Source organism: Leishmania infantum, chromosome 31, assembly GCF_000002875.2.
Source record: "Leishmania infantum JPCM5 genome chromosome 31".
In the NCBI taxonomy this organism is placed as follows: domain Eukaryota; phylum Euglenozoa; class Kinetoplastea; order Trypanosomatida; family Trypanosomatidae; genus Leishmania; species Leishmania infantum.
The window spans coordinates 1141041-1166690 of record NC_009415.2 but is presented as its reverse complement, the minus strand read 5'-3'; the positions used below and the strand labels follow the sequence as shown (position 1 = coordinate 1166690).

General features: G+C 58.9%; 4 protein-coding genes across 4 annotated transcripts; all 4 read left to right on the top strand.

Moving 5' to 3' along the window:
- Positions 1–3006: 3006 nt before the first annotated feature.
- Positions 3007–4548, top strand: LINJ_31_2450 (conserved hypothetical protein; the record flags this gene model as incomplete). The annotated part of the gene is made up of 1 exon (XM_001467525.1): positions 3007–4548. The coding sequence occupies one exon, from the start codon at positions 3007–3009 to the stop codon at positions 4546–4548; it is 1542 nt and encodes a 513-aa protein (XP_001467562.1).
- A 702-nt stretch (positions 4549–5250) lies between these two features.
- Positions 5251–6867, top strand: LINJ_31_2440 (conserved hypothetical protein; the record flags this gene model as incomplete). Its single annotated transcript, XM_001467524.1, has 1 exon — positions 5251–6867. One exon carries the CDS (start codon positions 5251–5253, stop codon positions 6865–6867), a length of 1617 nt encoding a protein of 538 aa, XP_001467561.1.
- Positions 6868–8074: 1207 nt separating this feature from the next.
- On the top strand, positions 8075–12844 carry LINJ_31_2430 (conserved hypothetical protein; the record flags this gene model as incomplete). The annotated part of the gene is made up of 1 exon (XM_001467523.1): positions 8075–12844. The coding sequence occupies one exon, from the start codon at positions 8075–8077 to the stop codon at positions 12842–12844; it is 4770 nt and encodes a 1589-aa protein (XP_001467560.1).
- Positions 12845–23373: 10529 nt separating this feature from the next.
- LINJ_31_2420 (putative p-nitrophenylphosphatase) lies at positions 23374–24390 on the top strand (the record flags this gene model as incomplete). The annotated part of the gene is made up of 1 exon (XM_001467522.1): positions 23374–24390. One exon carries the CDS (start codon positions 23374–23376, stop codon positions 24388–24390), a length of 1017 nt encoding a protein of 338 aa, XP_001467559.1.
- Positions 24391–25650: the final 1260 nt, after the last annotated feature.

Here is a 25650-nt window from a genome sequence, read left to right as displayed (position 1 = left end):
TTCCCCGTCGCTTCGACACTTCCTCTCGTCTCCTCCCTTCTTTTTTTTGAAACTGTTCCGCTCACGTCGCTCGACACTTCTTAATCATCGCTGTCGAGACCGGAGCTCTGTGTGTGTATGGGGGGGCATACGTGTGACTCACGTCGAAGTGTTCGGTACAACGCATACCCGCACCGTCCCCATCAACTCACCATCCCTCACCCACATCTGATAACAAATAAAAATGAAGAATGCATCCATAAATCTCTGCCGACTGTGATACAGCGAAGTTTGTTCGTCGGCACGTTATCGGCAAATAATCGGCGAGGGCCTCGCACGCGAAAGAACCACCCCGGCACGGCCACGCAGTGGCTGTGACGCCACTGTCCCTCGGTACTTTCTTTCCTTCCCCTATCCATCCCGTTCTGTGGCAGGGTATTCTGTTGGTCGGAAGGCACAGAAATGATGTACAAGGACCTTCCCCAGCCGTCTTGAATGCAGAGTGGACTGTGCTTTCCCGTGTGTGTGTGTGGTGCCGTTCTGCCTCCATAATTTTGGTGCGCCCCTCTCCCTCTTTCTCTGTGTTTGTGAGTGTGCGTGCCTGTGCGTGTCTGTGTTTTAGTAGGTTGGAGGACGGCGCTCTTCACGGCAGCGCATGGAGTGTCACCTCCGAGCTCGCACTCATTCTGCGCTCTGCTTTCGGGTTGCCTTGTGTGCTCGTTGTTTACATCTTCATCAAGCTGTGTGGGCGACTCCGCTTTTCCTTTTTTGTTTTGTTTTCTCGCTGAACCCCGATTTGCTGCCTCCTCCGCTCTGTGGCTTCGCCTGTGGTGCTGTTTTGTTTTCCTTTTTTCCTCTCCCATGGCCGTCTTCATGAGGCGGAGACACCTCCGTGCGTGGTATCGCAGGGAGCACCTCCCAAACTCTGTGCCAGGCAGTCAAGCAGCCCCTCACCCCACCCCTTAACCCTGCCAATGCTGAACCACCTCTGGTGGTGACAAGGTCAAGCACCAACGGGCTGGGGCGGCCAGGGCGATGTATCGCTGCTGATGTTGGCGTTCAGGTCCTGGCTGACGTGGCGTCGGCGGGGCCGGCGACCGTGCACGCGTTTCTCTCACTTATATGATGCGCGAAGTGTCAGGGGAACTCGAGTGTACCCCACGCCCCGCCCTCGCGCTGCGTGCTGGTGTGCGGAGCCGGCGTGTCACCCCGAGGAGGGGGATGCACCAGGGGGTGGCGGCCGGCACAGTGGGAGCGGCTGTTAGGAGGCGGGTGAGCTGAGCTCGAGGCAGGGACCGTTCGCTGAGATAACGGAGTCGGCGCATCTGCTGTAGCGCGCGTCTACCGCTGCCATCGCACCACGCAGATGGGGGGCTGTGGGGCTTGGTGACAGGTCAGATGGGTATAGTGGCGTTTTGGGCTCAAGTTGTGCGACAGGGAAATGGGCACACTAAAACAAAACGAAAAAAAAATAATTCGTTCCTCGTCTCCCTCCCTCCCTCTTTCTGAAGGTGTGCGTGTGCGGGCGCTCCGTTGGTCACACGTGTGCGTGAGAGGGAGGTCATCCGTCGTTTTTTCCTTTGGCGGTGTTATTCTCTCTTTTTCTCTTCAGTTGCATTTTCTTTTTCTTTTTTTTTCGACGCTTCCGTTTTTCGTGCCTCTGTTGTACACGCTCTCATAATTTATCGTTATCCACCTGACGGGGCCGTGCCAGCGACTCTCGTTAGCACATGCATGCAAATCATTGCACACACTCCGTGTTCCCCTCCCTCCCTCTCTCTGTCTCCCTCGCACATGGACAGTGTCCCGCTCCCATATTCTACTTCACAATGCCTCGTTCGTGATTCCGGGAACTCGATGCACCGTTGCTGCACTGTCGTCTGCGTGAAATGCAGAGTCTCCTTTTTTTGTTTGTTGCCGCCTCTCGCTAGCCGTGGCTTTGCCCCGTGTCCGGTTCTCTCTGTGGATACTCTCGCATTACTACTCCATCCTTTTCGGAGAACCAGTGTTAACAGATGGAGCGTGGCCGTCTCTCCTCCCGCCCGCTGGCACGCGTCCCCGTGAGAAAAAGTCTAATGTACACGGCCTGCCTTCATATATATGTATGCGCGTGATGGAGCAGTTGGGGGTATCGTGCGGGCTATGGCCACGAATCAAATACAAGCGGGGAGATGCCGTTGCAATTGCATGTCTTTGTGTTGCTCGAGTGGTGGAGAGTGAGGTGTATGACGCGTATTGGGGACTCATCGACACCTCTTAACACCCGTCTTGGGTTCCCAAGAGACCTGCTAGTTTGTGCTTGCCGATAGAAGCATGTTTGGCACTCTTATCGGCTTCACCTGATCAGTGCGGTGCGTTCATTTGTCATTGAAGAGCGTGTGGAGGTGGGCTCTACTCCTATTATTAAACCCTCTTGTCGGCCTCGGTGCAACCATGAGATGTGCTGTCTCAATGTGTGCGGTATCACAGCGGATGAAGCGGGTTCGCTGACTTAGGTGCCTGTGTGTCCGCCTGGGCGAGCACATTTGTGCAGCTCTATGCCTCTAGCCGCCGCCCTCGTTGTTGTTTAGGAATGCTCGAGAAGGTCGGCCTCTACAGATACATATACATATATGTGAGAGTATTATTTTGCCGGCTCTGAGGTGTGCTGCGCATCGGCATCGGGACTGTTATACGGCTGTGTGAGTTCTCTTGTGCATATGCATCTGTTATGTCGTCTGAGTGCTGTTTGGCTGTCGTTCTCGTTTTCTCTGCTTTGTTGAGGTCTCGTGTGTGTGTGTGTGTCTCCGTCTCTCCTGGCCTTGTCACGTGCTGCGGGCACGTTCGATCATGCGTTGAACTCGTGAAAGAAGAGGTACAAATCTTGTGCAGCGAGCGGAAAGGAGAGGCGTCCGCTTTTCCACTCGTCGTTCGTTCTGACGCCATCCTACCCTGCTGCTTCCACAGGAATAGCGGACACGATAGACGCCCCACCGTGCGAGTGAGGGGGAGCACGGGGCATACGTGCACACATGCCCTTTTCGCTTCATGCAGCAGACCCACTCCACCATGCCAATCTACTGTCCTCCATGTGCTGGCCGTCTGCCTCTGTTTTCTTTGTGTTGCCAGTCAGCAAGCGGCTCCTCTCCCGCAGGGCACCCACACACCCACACACACACACGTAGACAAGAGGGTAAAAGCGCAGCAATGAAAACGCTCGCGAAGCGACAGCGGTCGAAGTCTGTGCACGAAGCGAGATCGCATCGCGCTTCAAGGAAGGAAAGCGCCACCTCCTCGCACTCGGCACCCTCGCCAGCATCATCTCACACCTTGGCGGCTGCCTCCGACACAGCCGCCACGTGTTCAGCTACCGCCTCTGTGACAGATGATCGAGAACCCTGCAAGAGTGCCCTTCTCGTTTTGAGTACCTGCCACGCTGTCATGGCTGGTCTCGTGTACCGTAAGGAGAAATTCTACATAAAGTTCTCCGTGAAGCGGCACGTTGGTCGCGTAAACAGTGTTGCAGTAACGGAGCGCTACATCGCCAGCAGCGGCGTCGACGAGCGGGTTTTTCTCTTCACAAACAAGGCCGAGGAGCGCCTGACAGCAGCGGCGCGCAAAAAGATCCGGGAGGCTGGCGATCCCCTCGCAGTGCGGCTGGCTGATCTAGGCAGCATCGTGCCCCCATCTGAAGTCACCGCACTCGTTTTCGCGGACGGCTCTCAGCACCTCCTGTGTGGCTGTTCCGATGGTCAGCTGCTGATCTACCGCTGTCGCGACTGGTCCGTCAGCACGACGCTCACGGTGCACGAGAAAGCTGTTGTTGGTCTTGCTGTGCACCCCGGCAGCCACGGCAGTCTTGCCGTCACCGTAGGAGAAGATCGTGTGATTGCCGTGCTCGACCTTCTGAAGGCGAAGCTGCTGACGAAGTGGAAGTACAACCCCTCTCTTGCAGCTGCTGGCAGTCTCTCTCGGAGGTCTGAGGACGACGCACAAGAGCAGGCGCAGAGGCCGTCTGTCTTTGCTTCAGCACGCGAGGTGCCCGTCGGTGTTCTCTTCTCTCCTCAGGGCACCCGGCTAGTCATCTTTAGCCGCTTCTCCTTTGTTGTCTATGAGGCTTCTGTCATGAAGCCCATTTGCAGCCTTCGCTGTGCCAACCCGCAGCCACCGGACGAGATGCACCGCTTGGCCTTCTTCTCCGAAACGGAGCTCATCGTGGGCACCGAGGTGGGCGCGCTTAAAGTGTGCCGCATTGAAGGAACTCCCGATAAGCCGTTGAACATGACAGCGCGGTTGGTCCCGATCTCCGTGACATATCCGGAGAGCGTGCGCGCAGCGGCGGCAGCGCTGTTGGCGACGCCGGTGAAAGTGGACATGGAAACGCGCCTAAAAAACCCGTTGCGGCACATCAACCGTGTCAAGGCACTGCAGGTGCAGGGCAGTACCATCTTCTCCATCGACTCCAGCGGCATTGTGATTGCGTGGAACGCGAGGACGACGGCAGAAGACCGTCTGAGTCTGCAGTACGTGACGAGTGCAAACTTTCAAGGACGCGTAACGGGCATGGAGCTCTACCCCCTTCCTGTGTAGAGAGCAAAACAAAAGAGATGAAAAAGCTCAACCGGTGGTGGACACCGCTGGTGTGGTTACACGAAGCGAACGCTAAGCGGCGAAGGATTCGCTGTTCCTTCCTTGCTCGCGACGCCGCCGCGTTTTTTTGATGTGCCGCTGATTCTCTTGCCTCTTCGACTAAGTGCCCTTAAGGCACACATACACGTGCGAGCTCGTTAATTGAAAACGTAGAGTGCCCCCCTCCACCACCACCACCACTGGAGGGGGGGGTGCGCCTCACGACGCGCTGTCGGGTTTCATCTTGTCCGCGAAGAGAAGCCCGCGCTAACGGGCGCTCCTCTCTCCAGTGTGTAGCTGACAGCGGCGCTCTGTTCGCTCAGAGCCTTCTATGGTGCCTCTCGCTTGACGGCAGTATTCTGGCCACCAGCGACTCTCTACAGGCCCATCGTGTCCCTCGGCCGTCCTTTCGGGCGCTACGCTGTCACCCATTCGCGCCCGCCCTCCCCCGTGCGCCTGCTGGTCATCTGCAGCACCAACAGGCAAAAAGAAGTTAACAGAGAGCGATTCCCGCAGCTGTGTGGCGTTCTGTACTTCCATTATCGTTGCCGCTGCCCTCTTCCTCCGCTGCCCTGCCCCGCGCGCTCACAGTTTTCTCCTTTTCGTTCAGCTTGCTTACACCCAAACACTCCCGACCCTCCAGCCTTACTCCCCTTTCCCGGTATGCACACAAGCACCGTGGCCATGATGAACAAGGGGGGTGGTGGTGAGCGGCCGACTATCGCAGCGTTGGACCGCGGCGACGGCGTCGACTTGAAGCGGGAAAGCAGTCTTCTGCCAGGTGAGGTGCGCACACCAACCATGATTGTCACGCTCTCGGAGGCCTGGGGCGATAGCAGCGCCGACTGGGCGGCTCCAGGCAGTAGCTCTGTCTGGGAAGAGGAGGCGGCGAACCGTCCTTCAGCGCAGACCCCCCTGACACGCTACGGCCGCAGTGATGTGTGGGCCTCTGCGACAGGATCGCCGCTCATGGGCGACGGTATCGTACATCAGCACAACTTTGGGCAGACCGAGGCAAAGGGCAACACCGATAGCCCAGACACTGCCGAGTTGGCCGCGGCAGCTCTGCAGGCCCTCTCGCCCCAAGGAGTGCTGCACACGGACTCGCGTGGAGTGCATGTGCCCCTGCCGCAGCGACAGCCGTTGCAGCCGCGCTACTCGACCACTGTTCACTATGGCTACGAAAGCCGCTTTGGCACCGTTCACGAAGCGCCATTAAACAACGATCTCACGCAGTTTTTCCCACGCCCCCGGCAGCAGCAATCACCCCAAAAGCCGAACTACTTCACGGTTCAGGAAAGCTCAGTCGCCCCAAGCGCGGCGTTAGCAGAACCCACTGCGATGTCTCGCGGCGGTACCCGCACGACCAGCCCTGGGAGTGACGCGGTATTCTCCGGCGGCTCCACTGGGATGTCGTATGTGCCGCGGTTAGAGGACGAGGAGGTGGCCCACCGCATCATCGTCTCTGCAGGTTTACCGCTGGCGATGCACTCGCTTGTCGAGTACATCCACGGAGGCCAGCCGCGCGCGCCAGCGCACGCCACTGCACTAGGAACAACTCAGAATGCGCTGCGCAATTACCCGAATCTGAGTGACCCGCCAGCAGAGGAAGAGGCGTTCGGTAGTCGCGGCGGTACTGGTGGTTCTTACGGTAGCCGTCCACAGCGTGGCGGGTACGGGCAGTCGTTGCAGGGCCGCTGTGGGCCGACGATTCCGTCCTTGAAGCAGGACAACGGCTTTGCCGTCCGTGGTCAAGACGCCATCGACGACTCTCCGCAAGACCAGGCGCTGGCGCCGTCGTCCAACTACGGCGGCGGCTTCATGGTGTCCGCTGGCACTGGCACCACGGCGCCGTCAAGGGTATCGGCGCGCGCACCTTATAGTGCACATGGAAACGGTGTTGCTGGGCGCCACAAGAGCGAGAGTAAGTACCTTAGCGACTTGCTGCATTTTCACGCGAACTTTTTTCCACCGCCGCCGCCACCGCGTGTGCCCAAGGACGAGCGCCGCAACCGCGCCGAGCTGTGGTACCACTACGCGAGCAAGTGGGACATCACGCACCGCCTGCCGCCGCCGCCGCGGACGCCACTCCCCGAGATGGAGCTCGAGTACCGCATGCGCCTGCAGCAAATGACGCGTGTGCCGTACCACGGCGACGGGTGGCTGCAGATGAGCGAGCGGTGGTTCGACGTCATGCAGGCGCTCTTTGACTTCCCCGAGGACAACGTCGGCGACGAGGTGGACTTCAACGTTGTCCTCCAGCAGGCAGTGCTGAGCTAAGTGAGGAATGCATTCGTGTGCACCAAACGGCGTGTGTCTCCCGCGGGCGCGTGCGCGGGACTGCACGCGCGGCTTTGTCGCTTCTGCTTCCTCAACGCATGGCGTCTGCTGGGCGCCTATATTCGACGTGAGGGCGACATTGGTGCAAAGAAGACGAGGCTTCTCTGCTCGCCTGCCGTCTTCTAACTGCCGCCGCGCACCTCGTCTTCTCTATCCACGTCTGCTTCTCTCTCTGCCTCTCTGCCTTTCCCACTTCTCGTGCTGTGAGGAGGCGGCCCGAGGCCGCCTGGGAGGTGCTCGGTGGTAGCGTCTCGGCCCCTGACAGCGTGGCACTGCGGTTCCGTTCGCCTTTGCTGGGGGGGGGACGGACGAATCGAAAGGAATAATAAGAATGAACATCAGAAAAGAAGCTAAGGCGGGCTGTTCGAATCTATAAGCACAAGAAGCTGCATGCGATAAAGACCTGCGTGCCCGAGAATCCTTGCTAGTATCGATAGCAGGCAGGGGCGTCTTGTTGTGGTCTAGCCGTCCACGACGCACATCGGCGCAAAGAGGATGAGAAGCACGCATCGTTGGAAGAGGAAGTCGTCGGCGCGTTGTCCTTTCCCTACCCCCTTTTTGCCTTGTGCAGCGCCCTTCTCCCAACCCCTCCCCCCCCACCACCACCACCAACACCACTACCATCACCACTACACACCGCGACACCCATGCTTTCCTTTTGCCTCCCGTCTTCTGCCATGCAGGTACAGGTGAAAAAGATGACGGCGATCTCCCTCTCCCCTCCCCTCCCTGCCTTGTCTCGTTTTGTTTGTTTTCGTTGTCCATCTGCGCAGCGTCGCCAGCGACCACCTTTTCGATCGGCGTGGCACAATGCTCGCCTGGCGGCGGTACGTATCAGTCACTCACTCTCTCTTGTCGCGTTGCCTTTCTTTCCCTGCCTTCCTCTCCTTCTAGCTTCCGACGTATTTTGGTCACTTCTCTGTTGGTGTTGCGTGTGCGTTGGGTGCGATGTCTCCACCGTGCCGGCCCGTCTTCGTTGGATGGCTCTTGCGTAACTCTATTTGCTGTGTATCGGGCACGGCACCGTCGGCATCACTGACCGTGCTAGTGACCGCTGAATCTCAGAACTAAATCCACAGAAGCCCAGTACGAGCGACGCGTGTGCGTACTCATCTCGATTTCCCTTCCCGGCCTGCAGCGTCATAGTATGTGCCAGCGCCTGCCGTTGCCTCTCTCTCTTTTGCTGATAGACAGCGGGCGAGAGGACGAGGATCCGATCTCTGTCGCGCTTCGTCGATCACGCACCCCCTCCCTCCCCCCAAAGAAAAATATGTTGTTTTCTTTCGCTGCAGCTCTGCCGCATGCAATACCGTCCTCTCCTCCTTTGCTCTCTTTCCCCCACCCCTCACCTTCTCGTCTGCCCTCTACCACACACGAAACAAAAAACGCGGCCAGCTGTCTATTGTACTCGCGGCAGAAGAAAATGGACACGCTCACGTCTGTTATTGGGTCAGTGGACTCGGTGGACGCGCTGGACCTTACATTGCTCCTCCATGGGCTCAGCACCTTGGACGAGGTGCGGCAGATCGTAGAGGTGCTGCTGGATGCGTACAACAGCCACAGCGGCACGCCCCGGGAGATGCTTCAGAAGCAGTGCGTAATGCGCAGCCTTGCGGAGGTGCTAGAGTTCGCGCATGAGCGTTACACACGCACAGCGGATGCGTCTGCATCACCCGTGACTTGTACGTTTTGGCGAAACCAAGCTGACGGGGCAATGGCCACGACCTTGTCCACGGATCCGCAGTGGGCCTTTACGCCGGACGACTACCTGCTCTTGTCCATGTTTCTGAACGAGACGGCGACGACGACGAATGCGACGACCTTCGCTTACTGGAGCCGGGCTACGGCAGTTGTGTTCCCGCACGCAACAACGATTGTGTTCCCCTCTGTCGAGGCCAACGGTGTGTCGCCTGAGGCATCAGGTGCTGGTGAGGACGAGGAGGCGGAGACAACGCGGGCGTCGTTGGAGTCGGAGCTGCACTCCTTGCGCGAGATTGTGGCCAAGCGCTTCACAACCTCCGTGGACAGTCTGCGTCGCGTCACGTCGTACGAGTACGCGCGCCGGAGCCTGCAGAGCAGTGTCTGGGCTCTGCTTGGGTCATTGGCTGGCTGCGGCTCGCCGTCGGTCGGGGAGCGTGTTGTAGAAGAGCTGGAGGCTGCTGTGGAAGGCATGTTGCAGCCTTTGAACATCGCGCTGCAGGAGCCGCTCGCGGGCTCGCACGGCAGAACCGCGAATGCCGCCGGTGGCGCCATCGGGGGTGGCGGTCGGTCTGGTAAGAAGACGTCGCCAATTCTTCTTACTGCCCTCTTGCAGGACGTCGAAGATGTGCTGTGGGCGATTTCGCACATCGCTGTTTCCGCCTCCTCTTCCAAGACGCGGCCTGTCTCCAGCTCGCTCGAGCAGTTGTGCTCGCGGGCCGCAGCCTGCATTGTGGAGGTGCTGCTCAAGTTTGCGCAGCAGTACATAGCGTTGCAACAGCAGCGCCAGATGGAGTTCATGGAAAAGGAAGGGGCGGACGGCGACGCCGGCGGTCGTGGCGGTGCGAGAGGTGCCAAGAAGGACGTCTTCCGCGTGTATCACGTCCAGCGCAGCTTGCAGCGGGTGTTTAGTGTGGGACTGCAGCTGCGTCGCGTCGCTGGCAAGAGCAGCAATGCGGCGGAGGTGCCCTTGGTGAGCGAGGCGGCTTTTACTGGTCTGCAGGCAGCTGTCTCTGCGTTCGGCGGTGCCGTGCTTGTCATCAACCCCGTACATCGCGCCATGATGACGGAGGACATCGACGGGCACGTGGCCGCAGCGGCAGCGGTGGAGGAAGACACGACAAGCTCTTCGGGCTGGGGCGACGACAGCAGAGCTCCAGGCCGTCTTCGCGAGTGCCGTCGGGTTCTGGCCCCGCCTCATCACCTCATCACGAGCGGGGGAGCGGCCGGCGGGGGCGAGGGCGACTATGACTTCTTCAACGATGAAGAGGGCGACACCCTGCTTGGTCGCCGCGAGGCGTACTTGAAGACGTCCCTCGGCCCGGTCACAGCGTCCGCCTTGGTGGACATGGTAATGCTGACGGTGTCGCGCATGGACTTCCTGAGCGAGGACGCGATCCAGGAGCTGCATCGCCGGGGCCTGGAGCAGATGCAGCTCGCCGCCGCCTACCAGGCTCAGACGGAAGAATTGGAAAAGTTGCGGCAGATGGAACGGCAGGGTGTGGAGGCGATCGCTGCCGGGAAGCTGATCGAGCACGTGAAAGACAGCGCCGCCTTGCACATGCGCGGCATGCAGATTCTCCGCAAGGTGTCCGCCCGCTCGCGGCTGGAGCGCGCTGCCTTCACCTCCGTTCTCGGAGCGTACCAGCATGTGCGCGGCGAGGCTGAGGCGCGCATCCGACTGACACAGGCGCTCATCTCGCGCTGTCTCGTGCAGCTACCTCCGTCGCTGGCGGACAGTGCCATGGATGAGCTTCTCCTGCACCTCCGAAGGGAGCTCACGCGGGCCCAGGCGCAGAAGGAGGCTGCTGCTAGCGGGAAGACGAGCACGGCCACTGCGAACCCGAACGCCGATGTGGCCTCTCTGTTTCTCGCCAGCTCCTACTATCAGCTCACGCTGCAGGTGCTCTTCATGTACTACGCCACACAGGCGCCAATGCACGAGCGGAGCGCCACCTGGAACAGTACGCTGCTTCTCGGTGGAAGCGCCGCGGTGGCGCACGGCGGGGACGATGGCACTCTCCTGGACGACGGCGGCCCCCACGGCGGTGGCGAGTTGATGCAGACGGACGCCGGCTTCTCGGTTGAGGTGGAGAGCCCCATTGCCTTTCTGTACGACGACGATGTTCACCGCGCGAGCCAGGACGTCGGTCAGAAGCGGGCTCGTGAGGAGCCCGACGGGGTAGGCGGCGCCGGGGAGGAGGATGCCGCGGCCGGCGCTCGTGCCACCACTGGCGAGCAGGACTTCGGCTTTCTGAATGATACCGTAGCGGCCCCATCGACGTACAGCCACATGCTGTGCCGCGTGCTGGAGCTTATCCGGACGGCACGGCTCAACCTGATTTTGTTGGATGTCCTGCTGCAGGCCCCGGTGCTCACCCGGTATGTGTGGTACCACCTGTACAAGCACTTCTGCCTCTCCGCCGACAAGGCCAGCTGCGTGATTGGAATGTGGCTCTTGCGCAACCTGGCTGTACGGCGGCCGGTGTACCGCACATGCGCCGTGAACATCCTGCTGCAGCTCTGTCTCAGCACGCACGACTACGCGCGCCGTTTCGCCATCAAGGAGATCGATCAGCTGCTGTCGGCCACCACTGCTCAAGGAGCACCGGTGCTGGACGTAACGGCAGAGGGGCATCTCCTCCGGTACGCGAAGAAGCAGCTCTTTGCCATTCCAGCCTATCAACGCTCCTCATCCTCGAGGCTGAAGCGCGCCCATGACGGCGGCGATACGGCGAACGGGGATGAGGCGGCGGCCATCGCCGGCGATACGGATGAGGCCACCGCCAAAGACCGTGTGCGCATGTCCACCGTGCTGAACCGCCGCCTCGGCCTCTTTCTGATGCTGTGCGCGCGCCAGCCTCGCGAGCTGTTCCCTGCCCTACTCGAAGTCTTTCAGCAGTGCGTCGAGCGCGGAAACATCCTCATGATGCAGCTCCTTCCAGAGAACGCCGACGTGCGTCGCATGACGCAGCACCTGCTCAAGACGGACGCCTCCAACTTCGTGGCGGCCGTGATGCCGCTGCTGCGCAAGCGCTGCCGCGAGGCGCGGCCCCTCGTCCAGTCCATGCTGTGGGCGGTGCGGGAGCAACTCGGCGCCATGGCACAGGAGGTCAACTCCGCGGCGAGCACCATGTCCACATCCGCTGACGGGATCAAGGCCGCGAGTCAGGCATCGACGACCGTCACCCTGGAGGCGCTGCGCAACATCAGCAATGCCGTGCTGGGCCACGCGAAAGCGATGTACGAGCTCAGCGGCATTCCACTGGGTAACTCGACTCAGTCGGCATCTCTGCTTGACATTCGCTACCTTGCACCGTTTCTCAGCTTTCTTCCTGCCAAGGAGCTGAAGCAGACCTACCTTAACGTCTTCCTTCTGTTTCTTCAGGTGCAGCTGCAGTTCCAGCGGCACTACCACAATGCGTTTCACCGGCTGCCGGCGAAGGAGCGGATGTATGTGCTGGAGCCGGCAGAGCTGCGGGCTTTTGAGATTCAGGTGCTGCGAGAGGTGTTCGTCAAGTGCCCTGTCTCCTTCCAAGACGGTGTGCCGCGTGGCCTGACGCGCGTGGACTTCTTTGTGTACCTCCATCGAGCCCCGCAGGAGAGCCAGTCCAGGCTTGCCTCGTCCATGCTCTCCCACCCGCTGCATGGCGGAGCACTAGGCGGCACGACTGGCGGTGTTCTGGACGGCATGCACAATGGCGAGCAAACCTCCGCTGGTGCGGTGACCGGGAAGGAGAAGACGGAGGAGCTTCCGCCGATCAGCGTGGGCACAACGAAGGAGGTGGTGAACCTGTGCTTCGAGCTGACGCGCAGCTTCGACAACACGACCGTGGAGAAGCTGTTCGGCCCGCCAGAGGTGCAGAAAGCGCTGCAGCAGCTCATGCACCCGCCGCCGATCCCATCACAGCTCATGGCAACTGTGCTGCAGGCGGCCACGCTGTTCCTGCGCAGCCGCTACACAGAATTCATCAACTTTGCTGTGCAGACGATTCTAACGCCGCTAGAGCGAGCCTCCGTGTGGGACACGGACCCGCAGCTGTGGAAGGGCGTCGTGCTCTTCACGGAGCGCTACTACCGCGAGTGCAGCAACTTTCTCGTGAACTTACCTGACCAGGTCTTGACGCAGGCGCTGCGGGAGCACCCACAGCTGTGCGAGTATTTCAAGGAAGAGCACGGTAACAACGCCTCCTTTATGCACATCCTCGGAAACCTGTGATGGCGCCGGGCTCTGCACCCGGGAAGTGTGTAGGGGTCTGCATGGAGCGACCTTCGGGCTATCGATGAGCATTGGGGATGGCGGCCGACGGAGGAAAGGACGTCGTGCAGGCGAGGGTGATTGATTGACTAATGTAAGGGAGCGTGTGCCTGTGTTGAACACATGCACCGAAGTTGTGCTACTCAGCCTGCGCTGCGCTGGTCGGCGTAGCAGGGTGCACACCTTGGCCATAATGAGACGCGGTCTTGGTTTGCAGGAGGCCTGTCAAGCGGCACAAGCAAAGGGCTTTGATGAGTGTGATGTGGGCAGCGGCCACTCTCTTTTCCGCGAGAGTGGCGCAGCTCCTTTGGTACGGACCCGCATGTAGTGGGTGTACGGCTGCAACAGAAACAAAAAAAAAAACAGACGCCCCCGGGTTTCGACTCCGAAGTCGGACGCGAGGCTGTCACCTCAGCTCTTCGCCACGTCCCTATGTCCTCCACTCTACTTCCCCGCAATGCGTCTGATGCATCGTATGCGTACCAACCCCCCGCAGCATGCTATCCGTTGCCACGCGCCACCACACCCCGCTCCACCTTCTCTCACAAAGACCGAGACAACAGCACCAATGGCCATCGAGAATGAGTTCTTGCCGTGTCTGAACAGCTGGCCTCTTCTGTTTGGCATTGTGAGTGTGCTGCTGGCCTTCAGCGCACACCAGTACATCATGCCCCGCGCGCACGAGATGCGCGCCGCGAGAGGCAGTGCCGCACGCAAGTAGCGACCGTTTCACTGTCGTCGGTGGCAATACGGATGATACCCCCCTCCCCACAAACACACAGCGTTCATCTTTCGCGCAGAGACGTTGCAGATCTGGTGCTCGCTGTGTTGCGAGAAACCGTTTCTTGTGGATGAGATGTGGCGAGTTTGCCATCTACGTGCGTGACTGCTGCGTTCTCTCATGTTGCGATGCTTGACGCAGGGTGCTGGAACAACGTTTGTAATTCAATCGTGGACTTTGAGTTCAACGGGGGCGTTCCACCAGCCACCATTGGTTGGCTGTTCAACGATTGCTGTGCGTAACCTCCTTCTCTTGAGAGGTGCGCTGATGCGGCAGCCAAAGAAGCGAAGCATCCTGGAAGCTCGACGACGGTCTCTTTGGAGACCCTCTCGCGGTGGTGTGCACAGAATCATGGTATGTTTACGCCAGAGAGTGGCAGACGACAGGGATGCTCTCTGCACTGAGTTGTCCTCTTGGGTGGGCCACCGTGCATTTGCGCTCACCTTCTCCTCCATCTCTCATACTCCACAATCGTTGCGGTGATAGACGGCTGCGCCAAAATCCAACGGAGCTTCGCTCAGCTCACAGTTTCCTTCGCACCCAACTAGATCGATAAGTAAACACGCCCTCCGCACTCTTTCCGATTTAACTTTCGGTGTTTCCTTGACCCGCACCATTCGCTGCCTCCGCCATGGAGTCCAGGAACGAGTTTTTCTGCCCTTCCTAAACTGGATGCTGTTCGTCGTAGTGGCGGCGCTTAGTTTCTTCCCGAGCAGCGAGTCTCTTCATGGGCCCAAAGATGGATGAGCTGCAGGAATGGGCCGAGGCGAAGGGGATGTCCAACGACCATGCCGAAAAGCTGCAGTAGGGAATTCGCTCACAAGGGCTGAAAGGACGGTCGGCGCCGTTGCACGCAAGCTCCTCTGCAGGCAAAAACACGATGAAGCCACTGCTGCAGTCTGGGAGCGACTTTGCTTGTCTTTGAAGAAAGCCAGTGGCATCGTCCTGCACGTGAAGCATCACCACCACCACCCCTCTGTTGGGGAGCGCGTGTCGCCACTGACGAGACGCCTCATTCGCTTGCTCATGCCGACTTCCAACAACCTCCCCCTCCCCCCCCGCGCACAGATGCACTGCGCAGGTGGCACAGATGCTCTCTGCTTGTGCCGTAGTGGGGTAATGTCTTTTGGCACGGCTGGTAGTTTTATTCTCACGCGTCTTGCATTCGTCCTCAAGACCTCCTCGAATAATTCGCAGAGTCCGCCGCGCTGTTCGGGAGGCTTCCAGTGCTAATCAAGCGACTAGTGTACCGGGGAGGCTCCAAGCCGCTCACTTGCCTATCGGCCACCTTCCACCGTTTGACATCGCAACTCCTTCGGTCGGTACACGATGAAACGTGGGGTTACCCTCTGCAGCTGGAATGCGGCCCGCAACCTCCCTTGTACTCGCGATGTAGCTCACCAAAACGGATGGGAAGTGACGAGAGCACCGAAGGATGTTTACGACATGGGCTGCTCCGTCGATGGGCGGCTGCTCGTGTTCGCGATGAGCCTCGGCTGTGTGCGCACGTCGCCCCGTCTCTCAAGCCCCTGCGCTGTTCCGCGCTCTGGCGTCCCCAGCTGCTCCTCTCTCTCTCTACCTCCGCGCCTTCTGAGCCTCTGCCCCCTCCCCTCCCCTCCCCTCCCCCACCCCGCGTCTTCGCCTCGTTGCTCAACGGTGCAGGAACGGAGGGGGAGGAGGCTATTCAGCGGGCCTCATGCTTTGCGTGCAAGGGTGTGCGCCGTCAGAGATGCGCCCGCATGCTGCGCAGCAGGGGGGAGGAGGGGGGAGGCGTAGAAAGTGCGCGCATCAAGTGAAACAAAACGACTTCCAGCGTGTCGCGGAGCGCTCCGTCGGGCGTGCCCACGATCCGCAGCGGACCACGTGCCGGAGCGAAGCGGTCCTCCCAAGAAGTGGTGCGAGGGAGACAGCTTGACCACCGCCACGTTCTCTCCCCTCTGCGTCTTTTGATTTCGCTTCATCGAACGTGTCGGTACTGCCGAGCATCTGCGGCGTCGGTGGCTAACATCCGGTAGTGCGGCGAGCTCTTTTCGTCGTTTTCTGTCGTTTCTTGGTCTCTTGCCTCGCTCCGTCGGCGCCGAGGGAGCGGGAGGTCGCGCGCACAAGACAGCGGAAAGACACGTGGAGAGAGCGGACGCTGGAGAGATGGAGAAGCGGGGTGAGGTGTGGAGCTGGGTGCATCGGTTGGGTGGGTGGTGAGGGGAGGGTGAAGGGCGAAAGATGTCGTAAGGAGGCACGCGGTGACGTGATATCTGCGGCCTCGCTCTTTTTTTTCTTGTTTTTCGACGTTTCGCCTCGGAATGAAAGGGCCTTCGTCTGTCTCCTCCTCGTCGTGGCCGGTACGCCCCCTCTGTGGCACGGCCCTCTCTGGGCAGTGTTTTTGATGCAGTGCCGGTGTGTGTGGTTGCGTGCGCGTGCATTCGCGGTTATACGACTCCGCCGTGGCGTCTGCGCAGTGACGAGTGCCATTCACAGCTGCAGAAGAGCAGCCCCTACCGCCTGTGAGAAAGCGGACGAGGTCCACCGCACCTCGCACGCTTTCAACGCCAGAGTCTTCCACGGCTGTGGTGCGGCGTCTTTTGGACTATTTCATGACGCGCCTCCCTCTGCACAACTGCCGGTTGCCACCTCGGGGCCCCCACCCGCTCTCCACTCTCCACTCTGCACCACCACACATTTCTTTTTCCTTGAAGCGCTCCTCCTATATGGTGGTCTGCTTCGTTCGATTCACCGCACTTTCAGAGGTGAACGCCATCTTGACGCATGCGCTATCCCCTTATAAACTCCTCGAATCGAAGCACCGACGATGCGCGCACAGATACACGTGCAGACGCGTCCCCCCTCTCCTCTCCTCTGCCCTCGGTAGCCACAGACGCATTGCTGCATCTCGGCTACGTGCACGTGTTGAGCTGTCGCTCTTTCCTCGAGCGCAGTCCGTGTCTCATCTGTGCGCGTGCACCTGGTGCAATATACAGACACAGACAAGCCTACCGTGTGGCGCGCGTTCGTCTCTCGTGCCTGATCCCCTCAATTACGAGCGACCTCGCTGTTTTGTTTCCCCGCGTCGTGACGGCGGCTCTGCCATCGAGCGTTGGCGTCGCGTATGTCGGCCGCAGCGATGAGTTACAGCAACACGTTTGCCCTGGCTGTCACGTTATGCATTGTCGTCGCTGTTTTAGGCGGGCTTGGCGCCTTTCTGTGCCTTACGGCTCGGCGCCAACGAAGTGCCGCTGCGGAAGACGGACGAGAATCTGAGCTGCGGACCTCCGCGGAGGCATCGCGTGCCCGCCATCAAGGGAGTCGCGCTCATCTTCCAGAGGCGATCCCGCTAGAGACAGATCCTAGCAATGGCGGTCCAGCACTCGGAAACGCATTCATCAAAGATTTCAACATTCTGCGCGATTACGAAGGCGAATTCGTGCGGGTGGATGTTGCCAACTCGACTTCTGGAACGCCTGCTGGTGTTCCACCCCCGTCAAATAGCAGCGGTAGCCAGTGGGGAAGCGTCCCAGGAGAGGGCACGATGATATCATCTTATAGACAGCACCCAGTATCGACCGCGTCTCCTCTTGCTCCCGCAAATCCGCAACACACGGAGGTACCCGCGTTTCCAGAAGATCTGGAGCGCGGTGGATACGTGATCGTGGAGTGTGACCAGCAGCAAGAACGTGCCGGAAATGACTTTGGAACCACTGCCGCCGCCGCATCAAATCATCAGATGCCGAGCCTGAAGGAGGCTAAGCCAGCGCGCAAGTTGGAATTTTATCGGCATAAATCCTCGAGCGCTGTGTATGGTACGGCCCAGTACTACAACAACCCCTTTTAAGGGCCGAGTGATTGGGCACAGCCTTCTCGTGGGCTTCTGGTGGCGCTCCTCCTTTTTTTTTTCGGTCTTCGTTTGCGTTATTGCGGGTCTCTCAACAGCCCCATCGACGTCTCCCTCTCTCATGGTTTCGTAGGGCGTGCGTACCTGGGCCCTTGTGAGGGCGGTGAATCGCCTTCGCTTCGCTGTTGCTACCCCGCTCTCTCTCCTTCGCCCTCGTATATCATTCTTCCGTTTGACTAGCCCGAATCAGCGATGCCTCCTCAGGGTGTCAATGCTGATACCGCAGTTGTTTACGGTTGCGTGCTCAGGTTGATATCGGTCTCCGCCTCTCATGAACCCCCCTCCCCTGACGTGCGGTATGTACTTTATCTTCCGTTCAACTGTGGTACAGGACGCCACAGCACCTTCAGAGAGTCTTCATTCGCAGCCAATTCAAAGATGGCATAAGCACGGCATCGGCCCCCATGATGTCGATTGGCATCTTTTCTGTCCGACATGGCCGTGGCGGCTGTGCCTGCGCAACTTTTTGTTTTTTCTCTGCTCTGATTCCCCTCCCCACTCCTCCAACCCTCCTCCTCCTGCCCTTGCGTCTCATTACTATTCTTGGACGACGTGGCAGCATCGCTTACCAGGCTGATTGGTTGGTTGTTCACATGGGCTTCTGTATGCGTCTGCGCGCATGTGTTGGGCCGTGTCTGTGTGTATGTATGTGTCTCTCTCTCCCTCGTGTCACGGATGCTGTTGCCTGTGTTCCCACTTTGCCTCCTATTTTCCTTCTCTCAGCCACGTAGGCGCTCTCCCTCTCGGCGTGCTTTTTCTCATGCCTTTGTGCTCGAGTGGTCCGTCGTGTTTACTGTCCCTTCTCCCCGCTCATGTGCTCGGAGGTGGGCGGCGTGCCCGCAAAGTCGCGCATTTTCCCCCTTTTTTTTCGCGTGGCCTCCACCCAACCGCCTTTTGCCTTTTTCTTCCATTTGGATCGACTCAGGCTAGTAGGGCCCTGCACGAGACCCGCTTTGGATCAAGGCATGCAGCCGGCCGCGAGTTCGCCTGGTGCCGGTGGCGCACCACGAATGTGGAGCAGGACAAGAAAATCCCGCTAGACGCATGGTCCCTACTCAATGGCAGGACGGTTCGTCGTGGACGGCCAGTATTTCGCTGGCGTGCGACGGAGGTATGTGAGCTGTGGTTGTTGTGTATGCGCGTATATTTAGTTGACTTCTTTCTTTCAGAAAGGCAAGCTGATTACCCCTCCCCCTCCCCCCTCCAAAAAAAAAAAATAAGAAAACGCTTTTCTTCGACTCTCTCTTCCTCACCAATTTCCTTTCATTCCTTCGCGCGGGTTATATCGACATGCGATCACAACACACACACACACACACACAACACACGCACGCACAGCTGAAGCATAACCTTCAGATACGGACTTCCGTAATATCTCCGTGGGCTGTGTGATTGCATGTGTTGTGCATTTTTGAGGTATCCTTCGGCCTTGAAACCCGCGGATCCTCTTCTTTTCTTGGTTTCTCTCACTTCTCCGATGAATGGCTACAGATGAGCTTATGAATTCCTTCCCGTGCCAAGGGAGACCCGCAACCTGTCGATGTGGTCAAGCATTCTCAGGCACCACTTGGGCACACCCCTGCTACAAGGCAGCGGAGAGCTTGGGCAGTGAACTACAGCTTCTCTCTCCATCGGCACCTACCCTCTGCAGCATACTCGGAGACCCGAAGCGCGTTGTGACTCCCCGTGGCGAGCATATGTGTTGCACTATATCACAGCTGTCCATTTCTTTTCGATCTTGCCTTCTTCCCTACTGACTGGCTCAACGCTGCTCTGGTGTGCAGCTATCGTGGCTCGCTCCCGTTCGGGAAAACCTGATAGACATGCTACTGTGACCGCTCACATCGGTGCGTGTTCTTTCAGGGACAAGACACGATCACGTGCGCCGATGTACGCAAACGGACTGCCTCGCGTACGCATACACATGTGCGCTTCTACCTGCTCGTCTTCAGCACTTTTTTCGCTTGAACTGATATGCACACCCCGACATGTGACTTTTGGCCTCCCTCAGTGCCCTTCTCCGTAACACTGCCAATACGCGCAACGCCACAGTTTCTCTGTCGGCTCTTGGCTGTCGATGTAGTTGCCCCACTGACGGTCATTGCGATGCTTCGGCTCCACACACGCCCCACCCGAACTCACCCACGTGGCATCCTCTATTCAGAACCCTGACTTCGGCTAGCACGAAAAACGCTACAATCGTAGATGGTTGTATTCGTGCGATGGCGGTCGCCACGGAACCGGGCGGCTCTGGCATACCCGAAGCACTTCCCTCTAACTGTTGAGTGCATGCATGCTTAGCCCTTTCTGGCGAGCAATGATCACCCGAGACGAAGGGATGCTAGCGAAAAACGCAAGACGGCTTAGTGCCAATGCACCCTTGAACCAATATATGTCCGCACACACACGCGTTCCCGAGGGCGCGAGCAGGATCCTGGATGGTTTCCGTCGCCAAGTGTCCAGTGTGCGGAAAGAATCGTTTTGTGTCTTGCTAGGAGAGGTCAACGCATGTCTTTCAGGAGGCGCTGCGCAGTAGAGGGCGCGCGGTGTTTAACTGAATTGCGTTGGACTACGAGAAGGATCCGCGCGAGGTGCGCTTCTTCACCCTTGCCGAGAAAACGCTCCTGCGCGCCATCCTCGGCTCCAGCGCCCACACCAATCAGCACGTTCGCTGCTGACCGACTCATGCCACCTACGGCGAGGCAGAGTACGCGTCACGGAGCTGGACTTGCAGCTCAACGCGGAACTCCTTCCTCTTTTCCTCTGCTCTCGTTCAGCACACCGGGCAGGCCGCTTTGCAGGCTTGACCCTCATGACCAGCGCTTGCCGTTCGTGTGATCTGTGTGTTGCACGGAGGGGTGTACCTTGTCGCTCTCCGCGTCCACGCTTCTTTTGCGGTGGTTATTGTCTTCGGCATCATCGTTTCTGTGCTTCTGCAGCTCCCAAGGCGCAGCCCCGAATGCGGACTGCCGTTCTCTCCACCTTCTTTCTGTCGCGAGCAGGATGCATGCAATCTATTCATTGCAGCCCTCCCCCCTTCTTCTCCCAGTGGCTTTTCCACACGTTTTTTTTTTGCTTCCTTCGCTTCTGAGCTCCGCATCACAGGGAGGGGAAGGGGCTATCTCTTCGCTACATATTGTGTCGAGGTTGCGAGAATGCCTTTACATGGGCGGCCACCACCAACGACTGCAGCGGCCGTTCAACGCAGCCCACGTGCAGTCCTTCACGTGTGGGCATCGTTTTGACCCCGAGACTCCGTTGCTGCGTATTTTCCTTCGTCTCGCTTTATCACGCAACGTTCAGTGTTTGTGCTGCAACTGTCGTTCTTGGGCCCTCCCCCTTTCTCTTGGTTCGAAGTTGTGAAGGAAAAGGTGTCCCACCCACCCCACCCCCTCCTTTTCTGCGCTTTCGTGTACAAGTGCGTGCGCGTATTTCCAATGGTGCCGCTGGTCAGCACTCCTTGTTGCGCGCCACCATTCATTCTGTTATTCCTTTGCGTGTCTGTGCGACGCGACGGCGACGCACAGACACACACACACACACAGACGGAGAAACCAGAAACAAAGAAGACTCCCTGCTCGTTGTTGTCGTCTTCCTTTCTCCTGTGAATCGCCCCGAGCCGACACTCTTCGTCGTCTGCTCATTCTGAAACTTCTCCCCCTGAACGGCGGCACGCGTTTCTGCACCCCTCTGCATCTGATGCACCGCCCCACGCCTTGATGGAAGCACATCGATTCGGATTTCGCGCAGGCGCATCTGTGCTACATCGTAGTGCATAGTCATGAAGAAGGTACAAAGCAAGAAAAAAAAACGACGCCCCTGATGAGCGCAATGGACGGCGCGGAAGATGAAGCGCGGATGTGCCTCTGCGGTTCCTTTTTCTCTCTCTCTCTCGTCTTTTTGGCCCCTTCCCCCACCCCCTCGCCGTGCCCTCAAACGAGGCCTGAGTACGACGTCTTCTTCGCGTTTTGCCTGCCCCTTTTCCTCTCCGTAGATGGCATCTCTGTGATGCGCAAGTGTGGGACATGAGCCGGTGCGTGCGAGCACGGGTGCACTTCGCATGCTCCCACTATTTTTCGCTGCGTGCTGAACTCAAAGCGCGTCGTGTGCTCCTGTCGTGTCTCTCTCCTGCCAGCGCGGGCATCATCTCAGCATCTGAATGCAGGCCAGAGAAGAACGAACACGCTTTTCATCCGCCCCCTCCCGTTCACGTCCGCAGCGCGCTATTCGCTGAGAAGGCGCCAGCAGGTGGCGTTCTGCGCATCGTCGATCTCTCTTCCTCCGAGCTCCGTCGCACGCATTGCCTCTGTGCCGTTGCGTGTGTCTGTCCACTGCCTGCAGGCACACAGACACATCTACATCGATACATGTGTGTGCGTGTGTGTGCGTATGCGCGAGGGCGCGCAGTCACGTGTGCTACGTGCCCTGGTGTACAAATGGCCTGCTAGTGACGCTCTTTCGCGTTTCCTTCCCCCCCCCCCATCTTCGTTGATGCGTGGCAGTGATGGCGAAAGTGTGGGTGTGCGCACCGCTGTCCCCGGGTGGTCGAATGATCGTTCCCTCACCCTTTTCGCACCATTTTTCGCGCTTGTCTATCCCTCCTGTATAGGGGGATGTCTCTCTGCACATGTGTCTGCTTTCTCTGGCGCCTCGTCCGCTCTCCCCCCTCTTCGCCGATTGCCGCTGTGACACCGCCAACAACGATTCTCGAGCTCTGGCACTCGCGTCAGGCTGTGAAACAAGGGAAAGGGTGATGTGTCAGCTACTCAGCGCATCTTCTTGTCTTCATCTCTCTCTCTCTGCTTGTGCCCCTGATGACGAGGAGGACCGCCTGAGTGCGTGGCATCCAGAATGCAGCACCTCCCAAACTCTGTGCCAGGCAGTCAATCAGCCCCTCACCCTACCCCTTAACCCTGCCGATGCTGAACCACCTCTGGTGGTGACAAGGTCAAGCACCAACGGGCTGGGGAGGCCAGGGCGATGTATCGCTGCTGATGTTGGCGTTCAGGTCCTGGCTGACGTGGCGTCGGCGGGGCCGGCGACCGTGCACGCGTTTCTCTCACTTATATAATGCGCGAAGTGTCAGGGGAACTCGAGTGTACCCCACGCCCCGCCCTCGCGCTGCGTGCTGGTGTGCGGAGCCGGCGTGTCACCCCGAGGAGGGGGATGCACCAGGGGGTGGCGGCCGGCACAGTGGGAGCGGCTGCTAGGAGGCGGGTGAGCTGAGCTCGAGGCAGGGACCGTTCGCTGAGATAACGGAGTCGGCGCATGGCTGTGGCGCGTGTGTGTCGGCGGCTGCCGTCGCACCACTCAGAGAGGGGTGGGGCCTGTGAGAGACCATTTGGGTATAGTGGCGTTTGATTCATGACTCTAAGTTAGACTGGGCACGCTGACACAAAAAGAGCCCATGCATGCTGCCCTCGGGACGCTGTGGCTTCCCGATGGGAGTATCCTCTGCGGTACCCCCTCCCCCTCCCCCGGACGTCTTTTTTTTTCTTTTTGGAGGATGCGTCCCGTGCTCTGCCGCTGGATGACGCGCACGGTGCCGGAAAAATACGAAGCGCAAAGGCTTGCCAAACCTTCTCTCCTCACGTGATGTATCTGTGCCTCCCATGCGCTGACTCTCCAGTCCTGCTTCCTCTCTTTTTCCTTCTTTGATCTCTGTAGTCCTTCTGCTGACGTGCCGCTCGTAAACGCTGCCAGTCGCTGGCACAACCTGCCGATCCCGCCGTGAAGACCTTTCTCGCCACCTGCAACTTAATCATCCAATTCTTCCCCCTTTCTGCACCCACCCATCGGCCCACCCCACACACACACCTGATAATGGCCTCCTCTATTGCCAACCCTGCCGAGCTGAAGGAGCTGCTCGACTCAATCGACTATATTCTTGTCGACCTCGACGGTGTTGTCTGGTCCGGGGAGAAGGTCATCTCACGCATCCCGGAGGCACTCGATCACATCCGTTCCTTCGGCAAGAGCCTTCGCTTCATTTCGAACACGCTCATCCTGCAGCGATGCGACCTAGTTAAAAAGTTCGAGTCTCTCGGTATCCGCGGCGTGCTCCCACACGAGATCTACAGTGCGGCCTACGCCAGTGCCTTGTACATCCAGGAGAAGTTTTCCAGTCCAGAGGACAGGCTCGTGCACGCCAATGTCTTTGTCATGGGTCCAATCGGCCTTCATAATGAGGTGCAGTCCGTCCTGGCTCCTGATTACTCGACCTATGGTTCGGAGCTCCACTCCGTGGTCTACTCGCCGGACCTCGTGGCAGAAGCCTGGACGGAGCCGATTCTCCCCGCCCCGCGCTATGCTGGGTGCAAGCAGAAGATCTCTCTGCAGGATCTTAACCCCGTCGCGGTTGTCATTGGAGTGGACTACGCCATGAACATGACGGAGCTGGCAGCTGCGGTAGCGTTGCTGCAAGGAACCGAGGCGCTCTTCGTGGCCACGAACCCCGATCCCGCCGACCCTGTCGGCGCGAACCGCTTCCTCCTTCCCTCCTCGGGTGCCATTCTAGCAGCTGTCACGACCGCCACTGGCCGCCAGCCGGACGTGCTGTGCGGAAAACCTAGCTCAACCATGGGCCACCTGCTGATTGAGAAGGAGGCGCAGGACGGAAAGGTAGTGGTGCTGCACCGTGCGCTGATGGTGGGCGACCGCCTCATGACGGACATTCAGTTTGGCAAAGGCATTGGTGCCCGCACTGCGCTGGTGCTGAGCGGCGCGGAGAAGCTCACGCGTGTGGAGGAGCTGGCCGGTGAGGGCAGAACGCAGGAGCTCCCGGACCTTGTGCTCAACTCGCTCGCCGACTTCCTCGCTGTACCCGTGAGCACCGCCTAGCTGTTGGTCTTGTAATGCAAAAAGCAGAAGAAAAGAGATGCCGCGAGTGAGTAGGGTGTGATGCGGGGAATCGTGGATGATCGTGATAGGAAACGAGCAGCAGTGAGGAGATGCGCAGCCGAAGGCTACATGTATGTATATTTGTTGGTTTCTACATGTTGCAGGCTGTGCTGCTGCGTGCTCCTCTTGCCTCTTGCCTCTTGCCCCTCCGCCCCTCCCTGGCGCGCTCAAGTCGCAGGTCGCATACCCGGCGGCGGCCTTGCAGGCGGGCCCCCGTCACTGGAGATGGATGCGTGGTTGGGCGGCTTGTGCAGAAAAAGGAAACGGGTGCTCATGCGCGCTACTGCTGGGGCGAGGGACGCCGCACGGTGCCGTTCGCAGACGCACAGTCGTCAGCGCCATCTTTCTCTAGCGACGGGTCCACCGACTCTTTTGACGCCCCGTTTTCGTGCAGCGCGAAGTGCGTGCGCTCCAGGCCCCTCGATGCTATGTTCTTTTGTTTTGTTGTTTGTTTTTGTTGTGATAAGCCCTCATTTGTTTTACTTCTTGGCCTGCTTGAGGAAGCACTTCCTTGCTCCCTCCCCCTCCCCCCCCCGCTCGCATCTCTCGTGCTTTTTCTCTGAGACACTTCAACCCATTTCCTCTGCGTCTTCATGATGTCTCCTGGGCGTATATATTGCATTCGCTAGTGTACATGGTGAACACTTTCATAGTGATGTTTCGACTCGCGGTTTCTTGCTCGCATGCCTCAGTGGTGTCAGCGCGTTGCTCCCCGAGCTTCTATGCATACCGTACCACAGACCGACCTTACCCCACTCACGATCGCTGCGGCACGGCTTCTTCCCCACCGTGGCCCGCGCGGCTCTCAGGAAATGGGCGCAGGTGCACAGACATTTCCAAAAAAGGGACTGCTGCTTTCGCCCTTTCCTCCGTCTGGCGTTTGCTTGCTTAGACCTTTCCTGTCTCGAAGAGGGGGAGGAGACTGTCCTTTGTTCTTTTAATAATTTTTTGGGGGCCCGTTGGCATGTACAGGAAACTCGGCGGAGTTATCTGGCCACCACCACCACCACTTTCTCGCTTCTGCTTTGCTTTCTTCTCTGCCCCCCCCGCCGCACCTTTTTTTTTATTGTGTCTGCTTCCACGGCGACTGTTTTTCTTCCTCTCTCTTGCATACTGCTTTCGGTACCACACCACGGTGAAGCCGTGCTGTGTGCGAGATATGCTGCCGACAAGCGCTCACTCGCTCGCCGCCGCTCGGTC